The sequence below is a fragment of the Indicator indicator genome, chromosome 1 (assembly GCF_027791375.1).
Source record: "Indicator indicator isolate 239-I01 chromosome 1, UM_Iind_1.1, whole genome shotgun sequence".
NCBI classification, from domain to species: Eukaryota; Metazoa; Chordata; class Aves; order Piciformes; family Indicatoridae; genus Indicator; species Indicator indicator.
The window spans coordinates 58130694-58146286 of NC_072010.1; the positions used below are offsets into that span (position 1 = coordinate 58130694).

General features: G+C 41.0%; 1 protein-coding gene across 1 annotated transcript in view; it reads left to right on the forward strand.

Annotated features, from left to right (window-relative positions):
- The first annotated feature begins 4830 nt into the window (after window positions 1–4830).
- The window catches only part of CLYBL (citramalyl-CoA lyase), a 141060-nt gene continuing 130297 nt past the window's right edge, over window positions 4831–15593 (forward strand). The window contains exon 1 of the mRNA XM_054380829.1: window positions 4831–4853. Coding sequence (XP_054236804.1) covers window positions 4831–4853 — 23 coding nt within the window. The remainder of the gene's footprint in view (window positions 4854–15593) is intronic.

Genomic DNA, 15593 nt, shown 5'->3' on the forward strand with positions numbered 1-15593 from the left:
TATTTAAAGCAAACTCTTGGGAAAGTCTGACATTCTCTCAACAATGCTATTTTAAGAGTGTTCTAAAAAAACGTAAGTAAACCCATCAAAATTTATAGGAAAATCCACACTGCAATTCAGAGATAAGAATAATCCATATCTCATTAATTCTGTAATTCATAACAGTGTATGTGCAATATACAGCTATGTCATGATAACATACTACCTTTCCAGAGTTGCCTGATTGCACCCCTAAAAGTAAAGGGATGTCACCCGGTTGCATCTAAGCATGACAGCAAAGCTGCTCTCCAATACCTGCTTGTTCTCTCCTGCCTCCCTGCATTTGCCACATCGCCATCCCAGCAGTGTCCCCAGCCACCTCGCTGCCTCACTGCATAGCCCAGCACTTACCTGTCCCTTCCAGCATCTACCTGTCCCAGCACTAACTCTTGTGTCAGGAGCCTGGTAGTGGTATTTGTTTTCCATCTTAAATCCCTGCTCACTCCAGTAGGTTTATTGTAACAGACAAAGAGAGGAGCTGAAATGAGGAAGGCTAAATGTACATGTGGAAGACTTTTTTTTTTTTAATGCAAAGAAACATTCTTTGATTCTTAACTACTTGATTCCTTTTGGAGTAAGGGGGGCAATCTGACTCCGTTTTTAATCCTTGACATCAGCACAACAATGCTTTGCTCTTAAAAATTTATCCATCCTGGAGTCTTACAATAAATTTTCAAATGTGTTTGGGTTCCTAAACCTGCAGCTGGTGCTTAATGGGATTTTCAAAAGAGCATAAGTAGGTTAGAGACATCCTCCCATCCATTGAAATCAATGGGATTTAGGTACCTATCTTGCTCAGTTGCTTTTGAAATCCTGCCAGGTGCCTGTCTGCATCTTCAGTTGCCCTGGAAAATCTGGTCCCCATCTATATAGCCCCATGACTCCCCCTGCTCCATTCCTATCAGTATTTGTCTCCTGTCTCTGTCTCCCGCACTCTGGCCTCTACTGATGCTGGAGTCTCTTCCTTTATAGTTCCTAACACCAGGGAGATCCCTCTCCTTTTTCTCTGCCAAACTGGCTCTTCAGCTGGTTAGAGACTCAGTTGAGCAGCTATGAGTGTGCCCAGATTTTTCAAATTAGTTTCCCTCTCCTCCCAATGATTTTTAATTATTTCTTGGTGTTGTTTTGACTGTGTAAAGCACTGAGGGTTAAAAGACTGTGCAAACGGGTGTGAATGTGAGGAGAGTGCCCTGTTATGTCTCTCTGTTAGGTTTTATGTGTCTCTAGGCTAAATGCAAGGAGATGGGGAATTAATTTTCCCATCAGCCTGTCCCTCTCCATCCCCTGAAACAGTAAAGTGATCAATGGATTTTATATTTAAAGTCAAGAAAAATAAGTATTTTAATGTCTGTCTCAGACAGGGATAGGGGTGATTCACAGGGACTCCTTGTGCAAGCAGTTCCCCATCTGTAAAATGGATCCCGTTTGTATGGGTATGGAGCAGGGGTAATTAATTAGTGTTTGTACAGCCCTTTGAAAATCCTCACACAGAAGGTGCTAGAAGGTGCTGTGGGTTGGCCTGGGGCTGAAGAGACTCACCCCAGAGCCTGGCTGCCCTCAGAGCTCCGTGGGGGTGAAGACACAATGCTGCTGGCCAATTCCTTTGCCAGATATATTTTCCATTTTCTTTAAGGGAAAACAAATTGGATAGGGAATCATCGGCACACACACCTCCCTCGCCACCCATTGCCTCCTCCTTTCCCAGGATTAACAACAGCTTTATTAGAAAGCTGACCAGAAAAAAAAAAATTAGAATATTAATAATATTAATAGTCCAGGCAAAGGAGGGACAACAACTCTAGTCCCAGCCTTATGCAGAAAGTTTCCTCTTTGAAGTGGTTGCTTCCCCCCTTGCCCCGCTGGGAGGGAAGGGGGAACAATTGTCAGAGATCTAAAGCCAGTCAGGAATGCTGAGCGGATGGCTTTCCTGCCTGCCCCCTGCCCGCACTCCTGCCAGCCCCCACACTCATGCCTGAATCTCTGCCCGCAACCCTTTATACATTCCTCTCTGCCCCTGCCTGCACGCTGCCTGCATCCCTGCCTGCCCCCCACCCCCCCGTACCTGCCGCTGCCCAAAATCCCTGTTTGTCTCCATCCACACCTCTTCCTGTCCCTGCCCATATCCCTACCGGCACCCCTCGCCTGCCCTTGCCCGCATCCCTGTCCCCTTCCCTGCCTGCCCCAGCCCTCACCTTTTCCCGCATTCCTGCCTGGCCCCTGCCCGCCCTTGCCCGTCGGGGTGGGGGTGTTCCGAGCTGCGTTTTGCCGTGGGGTCGGTGGGTGTCACTAGAGGCTTTAGTTTTCTCTCCCGGCCCGGCCGCCCCGAGCGGAGGGAGGGGGCTGTTGACCTCGAGGAATAAAACCCTCCACCCCACATAGTGCCAAAGAAAAAGAGACGTTTTCATACAGACGCATGAAGCCTGGGCGAGGGTTTGGGGTCTGTTTGTTTGTTTGTTTGTTTTACCGAGGGGATTGTCGAGGGTTTTTTTTCTCCGCGTGGGAAGGATATGCACACACCTCCCACGCCTTCTCTTGAGCACGGCTGGCTCTCTCCACCTTGGGCTGCAAATCCGGCTGCTTGGAAGTGGCGCAATTCCCACCACGGTCCTTTAGCAACTGTAGAAATGAAAAAAAAAAAAAATTTTTGTTTTCCCCTTAACTGCCCTTTTTGTTGGTGTGCAGATGTGTAAGTATCTGCCTGCCGTCGGCAGCGAGGTTATACTTATTTGGCTGAGGATTATCATTGAACATGAGCGAGAGAACTTGCCTGACTTTGACCAGTGCATGAGAAGGGTATAGATATCTGTTCTGTTAAAAAAAAAATAGACACTTGAACTATTTTTCCCCTTGAATTTTCTTGCTTATCTCACGGGTACCGTTTCTTCTCCATCCAAGATTATTTTCCTGTAGGATTATGCTTTCTCCCTCTCCTTTTCCTTAACAAAACAAAACCCCAGATACCTAAAGATAAATACTTTTAAACATCTTCCAGTGTTATGGGCTATCCACATTTCACAGTGTATTCCCAGTAATTTGCAACTTTTGAATGCTGGGCATTGTTTCTCTCAACTTATTGAAATGCACAGATATGTTAAATTGGGGGGGACCCCAACCCAAATGACTTCTGTTTCTCTGCATATGCAAAGAGAGGGCAGCTTGACTCTTCCCTCAGCGTTTGTTAGTCACATCCTCTTGGTCATTGTTTTGCAGTTTGTGCTAGGAATCCAATTCATTTAATGGTAAAGAGCCAGGGGTTGATTTGAGGGCTTTTTATTCCACTCAGTCTAAGCTGATCTGAGAAAACAGAAAACATACTAGCCATGCTAAGGGGCAGCTCCCAAAGGCAGCTCCAGTCGTCTTGCGAGAGGGATGAGGATCTCCCAAGTGACTGCATATAGAATATGCAGCACTATTGCACTTTCAAAGCAATTCTTGGTTGTATATTTAGTTTTTTAAGATCTTAAAAAGCATCCAGTAGATAGATAGAGAAACTTTGCATGTTATTTCAAATGCTGGGCTGCATGTACAGTAATTCTCTCATTTTTGTAAGCCTTAGAAGGTGGTCCTCTGGTTGATGTAGATTGCTTATTTCTTGAAAATCCTATCCCGTGTCCTCCACAAAAGCTGTTTATAGCAACAGGCCTATTTCCAATGTCAAGAAGGAGTGGGGACAGACACATAATTTTCAAATTAGAAAATTACTTTTTTAGGGAAACAGAAAAAAATAGGCTCCTTGTGAGAAAGGTGTGAGCTGCCTAAATTGAGAAACCATCCTGCCTTTGAAAGCTCCAGGTCCCAAAATTGTTTTATTAGAAAGGACATTGAAGACCAAATTTCTGATGTTGTTATGGCAACAGAAATAGTTGGGTAGCAATGTGGGTATCCAGAACGTCAAGATTGTAAGAAACCAGCAAAATAAGCACCGCATTGTAATTGGAAAACCAAATTGAGCGATGGTGGCCAAGACTTACACTTCTTTCATTCAACGCAATCCCCATTTTCATCTGTCCAGCCATGCCGATGGTGCCTTAACAAAGGCGCCAGCAAGGCATTGCAATATTTATTGCCGTTAAATGTGACCTAAGATTTCAGTTTGTTATTTTTACTGTTGACTTGCTGGGGAAAAAAAAAAAAGTTTCCTTACGATTCTGTGTTTACTCCTTCTTCAGTTCCTCCAACTTTATTTTTCTTTTCTCGTTTTTTTTTCTTTGCCTTTCTCTAGCGACACGTGCTCCGATCGCTTTTTGTCCCTGTGCTCCCTACCTCGCCTGCTGCAGGACAGTCTACAGTTTCCCCGTAAAAGCAGTCTAACATACTCCTCTTAAACATCTGCAGTATTTAAATTCTGTCAGTGCTTTTATTTGACTCTAGTTGAGGGAGCCCTGAAGCTTCAGCCCCATGTCCCCTAGTTTAGAAACAGCCAAATTATTTGGGAAGCTCACAGGTCCCTACTGTAACACGCTTCAGGGACCTTTTGTACAGCAGTTGAACGGGATGAATTTGCCAAGTTTCAAATTTCAGGGGCAGGCAAGACATTTGTAAATCAGTGGTTTTGTTATTCTGGAAAGGCTCTTTGATTTGCAGGCGTTTTGGGTTTTGTTGGGTTTTTTTTTACCTTTAATAAAAAAGAGATGGAGTGTGACATTAAGCAATTTTACAGCATTAGCAGCTTTGGGCTGTAAACAAAGACAAATGAATCCCGCTTACTTTCAGTCTCAGAAGTTTGCTGTCAGTTGTTCCCAAACTGGGGACTCGATTCTGCGGAATGTTATTCAAGCAAAACACGGCATGATGTCTCGGAGAGTTGTGCCTGAGTAAGTACCCCAGAATCAGCCCCTCTGCCTGCTGAAAAAGAGAAGTGCTAGTTGTCTTCTCTAAAAGATTTTTTTCCATGGCTGTACTCTTCATTTTAATGCTTTTGGTTTGCTTTGAGATTGTCTTGCACAGTGTTCTTGATGCAAAAGCTGGAAAGCAAAAGGGAAATCAATGTTTTTTGAGTAAGGATGTTTTGTTTTGTTTTTCTTTGTTATTTTTATTGTTATTATTCCTTTAAAAGAAATCTCCATATAAAACAAACCAAAAAAGCTTTTATTAAAGGATCTGATTTTAATTTAATGTGAGTTTTGTTTCAAGGTTCCTGAAAAAAATTAAAACATATTCCCCCAATGTTTTGAGCTTCGATTTTCAGTGCTTTACAGTGTAAGATTACTTGACATTATTTAATTGGACATGAGGGTGTAATACAGGAATTTCCGTTATGTGATGGATTAATTGTTTTCCTAATACTTTAAAGGCTGAGATCCAAACATTTTTCCATTCTATTGCAAAATTAACTGCAATAAATCTGTCAGACCCAATTATTCATTTAAAACATTCCACACTGATTAAATCTGCACATTTGCCTGCATGTGAGTGTGAGCAAGGGAAAGGAGGTGTGTGCAGAGCGGGGAATCCAGGTTTACTCCTTCTTCTCAAAACGGCAGCGATGTTAGAAACGAGTCATTTAAATTTAACCTGGAAAATGTGATTAGCTAAATAGTCTAACGAGAGGATGAAGCATACGTCAACGCACGTCCCTGAGTCTCCCTGTTGTCCCTCCTCCTCCTCGCTGCTACATCCGGACAGGCAGAGGCGTCACGTTTGGACGTTTGATGCTGTTTGAAAAGATCATATTTTACATCTGGCGAGGGGCGTGGAGTGTTGAGAGTTTTTTGTTTGTTGTTTTTTTTTTTCCCCCTTAGTTTGTTGATGATTTCAAAGTGTCTAAACAAAGTCAGATGTGTTAACTGTCTTATTAACAATGTTAAAATGGAATTAACAGCTTGTGGATACCTCTGGAATACAATAGCATGTCAGCCTACCCTGTCCCCTTATAAATCGCGTCCTGCTGTCTTTCTTTTGTTTCGTGCCCAATCAGCAAACTAAAGTTTTGTTGAGACAGAAGGGCAGTTCAAGTGTTCTTGCTCCGTCGGAGGAAGGATTGGCGGTGGGGTTTCTCCTCGGCCCCGGCGAGGCCCCCACGCAAGCCGGGAGAGGGACCGACCCCCAAACCTGCGGGCAGGGCTTTGCTGACCCGCCTGCCTCCCTGACCTCTGCCGTGCTGTTTTGTCAGTTTAAAAGGCTTTGCCGAGGTTGTAGTTTACTTTTATGGGCCTTTCAGCACGCCTACAAAAGCTTTTGTTTATTTAAGATGTAGCACACTTCAGATTTCTATTAATCTTCATATAACTTCGGTGGCTTCTCTGCTTCTGTAAAGCTTTGTCCTTGAAATGGTGCTCTGCCTGGTCTTAAGCAGCCATCGGCTGCATAATTACAGCGAGTTCGGGGTATTTTGGAAATGATTTGTCTCTGAAAGTGGAAATTAGCACCAATACATGCTGTTGTTTAACTCGATTTAACCATAATTTCAGTTCTGCACTAGACTTTTATTTTACATTTTACTCTCTTAAGTTTACTTGCAGTCAAACTCCTTAGAATTGGTCAGCCAGCCAATTTCAGTGCTAAATGTATAATGAACACTTTATGAGATCTATTACTTTTTAACATATCTAGGATCACTCTGGTTTAATTTTCAGAGGAAATTTATGTAAAATGAGAAGATTTCCCATAAGGAAAATGCTTACATGTTTTGCATTATGGCAATTGTATTTTTACTCCTCTCATCCAGTGGTCTCCAAGTATTTGCAATTCCTCATAGAACTGCATAGCAGAACAAGGCAGACACTCATTTCAAGCCGTTTTATAGGTGCAAGACACAGGTGGGTTTCAATTCACCCAAGAACTGCAAAACAGTTGCAAGCCCAAAATAGAGAAAGCCATCCTTTATGTAGCTGGGCACATGCTCTGAGTGACCAGTGTCACATGCTACTCCCATCCCACCCGATTTCAGATCACTCGCCCCACAGGACATGGAAAGCACATGCTGGAGATGCGCCTGACCACAGTGATGCTCAAAACCAGACATCTCCATGTCCAAAGGCTGCTGTCTGGAGCAATAGTTTTGTCTCTGGCAGCTCCATGTTCTGTGTCCTCTGAAATAATTCGGCCAAGCTGGGATACAGTCTGTTTCCCTCATTTTCTCTGGTCTTGGCTCTTGCTGTGTCTTCATGTGTGTACTGCAGCCCACGGTGCTTAGCTTTTGCTTTCTATGGGGGTAGCAAAGAGGTATTTGCTTTTCAGCATTGGGGCCACAGCTGGACCGCATCTGGACCACCTGCCCCACCCCAGCACCTGGTCTGCACATCTCTCAGACTCCAGTGTAAATCTCATCCACTGTCCTTTCCTTTCAGTTTACACAGCTGTTCCCTAAGTGGAGATGATAGCAAATGCAACACAAACTAATCAGTAGCCCCATAGGCTGTTTGACTCCATGGTTGTGCACACTGAGCACAGCTGCCCTTGCCACAACAGCACAACATGAAAATATTTCCCCTTTCTGAGGACTGTGTCCCCAAGAAGGTGTGTGGTGATAAGAATTAAATTCAGTTCATTATTTTCTTAGCTAACTGGTACAAAAGTCCTTCAGAGAGAAACTTGTACCAGTTTTGCACGTATAAAACCCAGTATCTAGTCTTAATAATGAAAGAACCAAGGTGATAAAAAGTATGTTATTCATAGTATATCTCACTTTACTATGCTGTGAAAATATTATATTTAATAGACTAGCCAATAGTATTCTAGTAATTCATCTTGTTTTAAATACTCTGTGCCTGATTTTACACTACAAAGGTTCTACATCACTTTGAAATGCTACTGATAAAAAGATCTATTTTCATCCTATGTTAAAACTTATGAATTGATAAACAAAGAAAAAATTGTAACCAGGTGCTGGTTTCTTTACACAGGGGAAAAGAAAAGGCCTTTTGGGGAAGTGTATTAGTTTTTTGTGCCATGTCTGCTGAGAGAACAAAAACATCTTTTTTCTGACTACTAGGAAATTCATAAATAAATGTACTGTTTGCTGAGAAAAATGTTTTTTTGCTGATGTAAAATGTAGATTACAACAATTATGTTGATACTTTGGATTTGTTGTTATCTTCCAGAATAAGGTATCTGAGAGTGCCCCAGAGAAGCATTTCTTGCAGGAAAGATGTGTAGGAATGCCGATGCGAGCTCCACCAGTTGCCCTCCACAGCCCAGTGCTATACTCACTGTTGGCAATCGCCAACACTTGGGATGTAGCCCACCTGTCAGTTGTGTATGCAGTGCTTATGTTATTGTTCCTCTAAATCTCATTTATTTTAGTAGCAGATCAGCAGCAATGGAGGAGCCCATGTGCAGCGTATCAGAGGAGTGCAGACTAGTGGGGCAGTCCTTGCCAGATTACCTTTACAGGGCCCCAGAGCCCAACCATTGGAGGTGCTGAGACCTTCCTGGCAGAGCAGCTTCGGTGAAGCAGCAAATGTCTGCTGCTCGCCAGCTTCAGGCCCTGATGTGATTCTGTTTTATGGAGACTTGCTTTCCTGTACTAGTCTTCCAAATTCCTTGACATACACATTCATTTCTGTGATTATGCACAGACCATCTTCCTGCTAGACATCTATTGAAAGAAGATTTAAGAATAACCACATTTTCCCCTTTTTATTTCTAATCTTTGTAATTTGTAGCAAATTCCTATAAAATATTTGTTTTTCCTGGAAAATAGTGCTTTCTCTTTATTTATAAGGCAGTTTTGTATATGGAGCTGTGTGGATGCTGATTGTATATATTGTCTTCTTGGTGAGCTCTTGGTCATGCACACAAGAGTTTTATGAGTTGGGAGCCCTACAAACTACGCAACACATTTAAAAACCAGAAAAGGATAAGCAAGCCTGATGCCACTGATTTAAAACTGAGAGACTATATTACCTATTTGGTCATCCATTTGGGTCCAAAGAATTCTCCTACAAAAATGTACAGCAGAAATTGAAGAATGAGAGCAGAGCAAAGCCAAAGAAGTGTTATGTTGTGAATCCATAAAAATGCCCCCACATATTCCATATTACAAACGCAAAGAGACCTATTGAAGGTGAAATCAAGGTACTGCCAAAAATCTTCCCAGGGTTAGGCATTATTACATTGTCTCTATTTGAAAGAACCTATGATATTATACAGTATGATGCTATCTTTTATTTAAGTCTACCTGGTAATACCTCCTGGTATGTGTGGGAAAATTCTTCCAGCTGTTGGAGGTAGGCAGGATAGAAAAGAGGACTTGGTTTTAGGGAAGAGTCGCTATGCAAGAGGAGCAGTGGTCACTCCTTGGCTGGAGCAGAGGATGGTGCAGAATCTAACATCTTGGAGAAGCCCCTTCCTCAAGACCTTGGAAGTCCATAGCAATCTTTCCATTACTGTCATCTGCAAGAAAATCAAGAGAATGGCTTTGGGGCAGGAGGAGAGAGTGTGGCTTTGATCTGTGCCAATTTTGGTCTTTCTACTCATTCAGGTAAAGCAGCATCCAGGCTGGGACAGCGTCAGGGTCAAAGTGTGTGCCAGGAGCAGAAGTTGCCAATTAATAGAAAGTTTTGTCTTACCAGCAGAGCAAAAAGAGGCACCTTGACACAGAAAGCACTGTCCTGGTCAATAGGTTACAAAGTCTGCCCACTTGGTGCTTAGCCAGGTGAAGGCAGACACTTAGAACAAACTTAAAAACTCCCAAGGACTTTGTCAGAGTATTCCTGGGGTTCCCCACTAAACTCAAAACCCACCTGGCTAAGCTTTTCTGAGGCAAGTAGTTGTGTTTATATTCTGTGTTCCTCTGTCTGGGGTGGTTTATTTACCTTTTCCATGTCAGGCAGGTTTTACTGAAGATACTCTTCAGGGTAACTAGATGCAGATTACTTTAGTTTGAGTGGCTTCTGCCCTTGGAGGAAGGTGCAGAAAGGTGGCCAGACCAGAGGGAGGTCTGTGAGAAGCCAAGGATTCTGCATTTCATCCCCAGACAGAGCTGCTGTAGTGCAGGTGCAGGTGAGCAGTGGCCCGGGGAAGAAGCTGAAGGAGATTGTTAGTGCCAGAGAGGTGCTTTGGCTTCCCTAAATCAATTCAAGAGTCTTGTCACATCATCACTCTACTAGCACTACATTTCTATGAACACATACACTAGGAAATGCCATGTGAAAGTGTTCAATCTATATAGTTGTGCCTATAGGGAGATTTTTCTGTAGAGGTATAATACAGTAACAATTTAGACGCGAGACACATTTTGAAGAAGTAGTGCCTCTAATTCTATTGCAAGCTAATTTTTAAGTTGGGGAACTTGGGGAAACATTGTAAATGAGGCTGCCAGTTTATTTATTTATTTGTTTCATTTCAGCTGAGACAGATGGGATTCTCGGATCATGCACTGTTAAGCCTTCCTTTGGAATTCGCGCCACTGTGGCCACGGAGCCCAGATGGTGCTTAAATCTGTCATTTTTTAACAACTCCACTTTCTTAATTTTATATCCAAACACACTGAGCATTCAAAGTGATTAATTACTGTCCAGATATGTCTGTGCTGCATCAATTTACTCACATGTGCCAAAGATCATTTCATTTTGGAGTAGGTAGCTTGGTAAGAGCTGAGCAGGCGGAGAGAGACTCACCAGCAGATACCTTACACTGGAGGTAGCAGCACAGTGCTACTTGTATCATCCTTCTCTCACAACAGAGGCTTGGCAAAAAGTTTCTATGAGTAAAACAGAATTTTGATGCACACCAATATTTCACAGCTTCTCTGGAGGCTTTTTCACTTTTTCCATAGAAGCTTCAGTCTCACCAAATCTCACATTTCTCATCAAAAGGGATTTTTTTTTTTTTTTGATGCCTGACAAGTATCAACATTATCCTTTTAGGATTTTATATCCAGACATAATGGCATGGACAAGATTATAATGCCCAACCATTTACTAAAAGAAAGATGATGGATTTTTCTTCAAGAAGCAGTTTGTTCCAGGGATTTCAGGAGTTAAATGATAAAATTACTGTAATTCTTCAGAATCAGATGTTTCTCTGGTTGCTTCTCTGCATTTTTGAAGTGGTCATTCTTCTGGAAGAGCTTAAATATTATTTGAAAATCCAATGGTTGTGCTAATTTTTATGTTTGCAGCAAGCTGCTAAGAATTCATTGATTTTTGGAAATGAGGGAAGAAGTGATGCTGCATGCTCTGTGCAGCTCTAGCCCATTAAAATCCAAGAACCAGTGCTGCTGTTCCCTAAGCACTGTTAGATAATCACCTGAAGGTTATTTTGCTATGTTATTGCATATTGTTTATTTGATTATGTGGGTTTGGTGCAGGTGGAAGTGCAGCTTTCAAAAAACCTGGAGAAGTGGGAGCTTCCTCCAGTGTTCTGGAGCCAACTAGGGTCTCTAAGACTTTCCTCCCCTTTACAAAGGAATTACAGTGCTGGTGCTATATTAAACACTGTCAAAGTGAATGTCTAGCACTTTCCATTACTCAGAGACACTGGGCAGCATCAGACTGTGTCACTCCTTCTTTGTGCAGTCTTTTTACTTGTACAGCCTTCAATATTAGCATTGCTATTTTGTGTTTCATCCACCATGCACACCACTGCTGAGGACCAGTTCATGAGAGGTAGAAAACCCAAGTTACTTAAGATCAATTTACACTTACCCAAGGAGCAGAAGTTTAGAAGTTTAGTTAGGTTCTTTTAAAAACCCTTGAGAAAGAACTAGTCCTTGCCACACGTTAAAGGAAGACGTAGTTCAGGAAAAGCAAAATGAGGTTTTCCCTCCACATGTTGGAATCTTCATGGAATCAAATAAGTAGTAAGTAATCAGATGATGAGACACCACTGGCCAAATGTATGGTATAAAGTTTTAAGGAATGCCTCCTGCTAAAGTGAAAATGTGCTCTTCAGTGACACAAATAGCCAAAGTGTAATGTTCAAAGAAGTGCATTCTACAGTGGTAAGACTTGGGTAGATTTTATTTTTTCCTTGAAATCAAGCATGTTACCAGTTGTAGGGCAGCACGTTTTTGGAAATTGTGTGTGTATCTCTATATATCTATATAGGTATTTATGAACCAAATTTGAACAAACACACATATAAAACAAATTTGCCTTTATAATAAACTGGATGTGTTATATTCATACTTATGAATGTGTGTGTGTGAGAGTGAAGAATGTTCCCATTTTTAATTATACTGTAGTTTCCATTATCTAACACACTGCTGTAGAGGGCTTTTGTTCCAAGAGCACTATGTCTTTGTACAGACATTTCCCTTGTTGAATTTCAGTTGAATTTAATTACTCCTAGTAATTACTGAGTGGTGGTCACTGCTGCACAATTGATAATTAATGTTAAGCAGCTAATATACAAGATTAAAAAAAAAAATGCTCTTTAGAGGAAGGAGGTGCCTCAGCATCGAAGCCCAGTGCTGCATTGAAGCACTGCTCCTGGAGCAGTGAACATCACCTTTTTCCCATCCAAATTTTCCTTCTGTTTATAACAGTCTAGTAGATCTTAAAGTAGTTACATGAAGTTGCAGCAATGCTTTTTTGTTTGCTTATAGTTTATGATTTAGTAAGGCAGGAGAAAGCTGAGCAAGCTCTGTTTTTCAGGAGAAGAGATTTACTGGCTTTCTGGGGCAGCGAGTTCAAGTTACTCTGCGTTTCCTCACTCTCTAAGGATCAACAGTTACTCTGCACTTGCTAGGTGCCCCTAAAACATAATGACTGGAATTTCTTAGACAATGAAAGTGCCTGTTTCGTGGTATTTTTTTAATGCTCTCTTTTAATAAATAGAAATACAGCAAATTCATGTCTGTAGCCTCAACTCTGTTTTGTCCTTCCTATGTAAAATAAAATGCCTTACTTTTCGCAGGAGAGTCCTGGTTCTGATTCCCTTTATTTCCAGGTAGAGATAGAAGATTTGTACTTTTTGTGATACTTCAGGGCAGTGTCACCCAGGAGGAAATGGCTGCTGTCGACTCTTCACTATTTTAGGTTTGCGTTTGGCAGAGAAATTACTTGGAATCGCTCTACACCATCTTCCTTAAGTCTTGTTAGCCAGAGAATGACACCACCTTTAGACACTTAAAATGCCTGAGGGTGTCTTCTCCTTGGAGTCTACCCCTCAGGAAATCCAGGGGTTTGATCTGGCTACTTAGAATATAGAAATCCATTTGAAGAATGAGAGTTAGACTGGGTTATCTAATAAAAACCCCAAAACACAATCAAAAGGATGAAAATCCCAAAATCCCAGTTTCTATCCATCTTTTAAAAAGAGTCCACTTCATCTGATTTAAAATTTATCAGCTTCTATCTTGTTTCCAGCACTGAAGGACTTTCCTTGTAGCAGAATCTGTTTTTAGGCTAGGGTTTCCAATTTCACTGGCTGCCTGTCATACAGAATGTAAAACTCTAATAGGAAAGACTGCAAAACAAGTTGCTGTTTTCTACAGCTTACCTTTGTCATGGGGTCAAAACATGATGAGAAGAGAGTCCTTTCCTATACGAGGGCTTCTTTCTCCTTTCTCTGGGAGCAATTCTTTCCAACATCCCAAACGCTGGACTCTTTGAGATGATGCTCTTATCACACACAAAAAAAGCTGTATTTCACAAGTGAGTCTTTTTAACCTTTTCCTAATGAGTTCCCAAGTGCTTTTTGGCCATAGATATTAAAGCTGGTGTGTTTGTGATTTCCCTGGCAAGCTGCCGTTTGTAGAGAGGATATAGTGTTTTCTTGGTCCTTTGCCCAAAGTAATTTTCAAGCAACTGTAACTGCACTTAGTACATGTCATTCATTGGAGAGAAGTCATTGTAATTGCATTTGATCACAATCAGTTTATGGCTCTTTTATCATGTTTTCATGCTGCATATCTACTCAAACATCATAGCAAAACTTAATGGCTACTGTTTTACTTCTGCGTAAAAACATTTTATGGCCTTTCTTGTGCAGCAGACATGAGGTTTCAATCACTCTTGCCCCATAGAGAGAGAAAAAAGTTGGACAAAGAACTATCAAAAGTCCTAAACTACATAAAATTTTATTTCAGGTCAACTTCCCATAAAAGATATTAAATGTATTTTGTGGTTTGTTTTGCACGTTAACAATTTTAGAGGAGCTGCAATATTTTGAGGGAAGCAGTATGAAAGGGGGATGTTAATTCACAGAAGATGTTTTACATTTGGGATAGTTTTCCATTGTAAAAGGATGGATTTGGATGTGGAAGAGGTGGCTGGAGAGTGCCATAATCACATTCTCGGAGCAGCTTTAAAAGCTCGCTGTTGCCTCCACAGAATTTAGATTTCTGAACTTCTGCTGAGCTTTTTTAATCATTGCTTTAAATTTTTCGTGGTCCATTCATAAACCCCAGCGCAATTCATGTGCCTTAAAGTATATCTTTTACTGGCTGAGCACTGCCGAAGTTCCCAGCTGAAAACTTTAATTAAAAGGGAAACTTTGACATGCTGCTGAGAAGATTAGTTCACATTAGAATGGTGAGATAAAAGAAAATCTAGTTCTAATCTAATTAACACCAATTAAAAGACGTAAAAGAATTTGCATTGGCCAATTGTTAATTATGCATCAACTTGCCTTTGCTGTGACAAAAAAAAAGAAAAACATGACCCATTTTGGTTTAGGATACCTATAGTGTGATGATATTGCCACAGTCATTTTTCATGTGAATTGGCTAAGACGGTAACACTTACTTTGTGTCATCCTGGTGCTTTGGTTTGTGCTCAAGATTTTAGTGGAATGTTATTTCAGCTTAATTTGCCTCTAATTTGAGAACTGTTTGTAGGGGTGATGGAAATGTAAATCAAAACTCTGGTTTTACAGATTACAGAAACCTATTGTGTTCTATACAGCGTATATATTATTCTTCTCTTTAAATGTATGTATGCAGTAGTTTGGAGGTGTTAGAAGGGCACTTGATTCACTGGGGTGGGGTTGGACTGTATTTTAGATTATCTGGTAAGAAATGTTTTTATTCCACATGCCTTGACTGTGTTTTTATGCAGGGTGTCATATTTTGGGAGAATTGGTGTGGATAGTGAGCTTCTCAGTTTGTTTCCAGGTGGAAGGCTGAAGATGTTTCATCATTGTATGGTAGACTCTTGCTTTGATCTTAAATTGTTCTTTTTTTCTTCCTCTTTTTTTTAATTTCTTTTTTTAATATGTATTTTTCTTCTTAATTTTGGTTTTGCAGATTTAAAGTTTTAAAATTAAATGCCTAGTTCAGTATAAGGCAAGATGATGCTGTTTGCATTCTGTTAAAGGCTTTATTTTTATGGATGTTATTGTATTACTAGAGGAGTTCATATATGTAAGTACTATTTGTTTGGTAATGCCACCAAATGAACAGATAGTTTATGATGTTGGTTGCTGCTTGTTACCTCAATAATATGAAGACAAATTTAATACAAAAGTCATGAATTTATGTTTACATTATCATCTTTTTTAACTCTTTTACTCACTGTTTGTCCGTACAGTGGATAGTGTAGGTATGACTTGCCTTCAGCGTGGCAAGACTGATGGAGTTATGAAGATGTAAGACCTCTACAAAGCAAGAAGGTTCTGTATTTCTGATCACAGACTACAGAGGAAAGAAGGTGTGTGCTTGGATA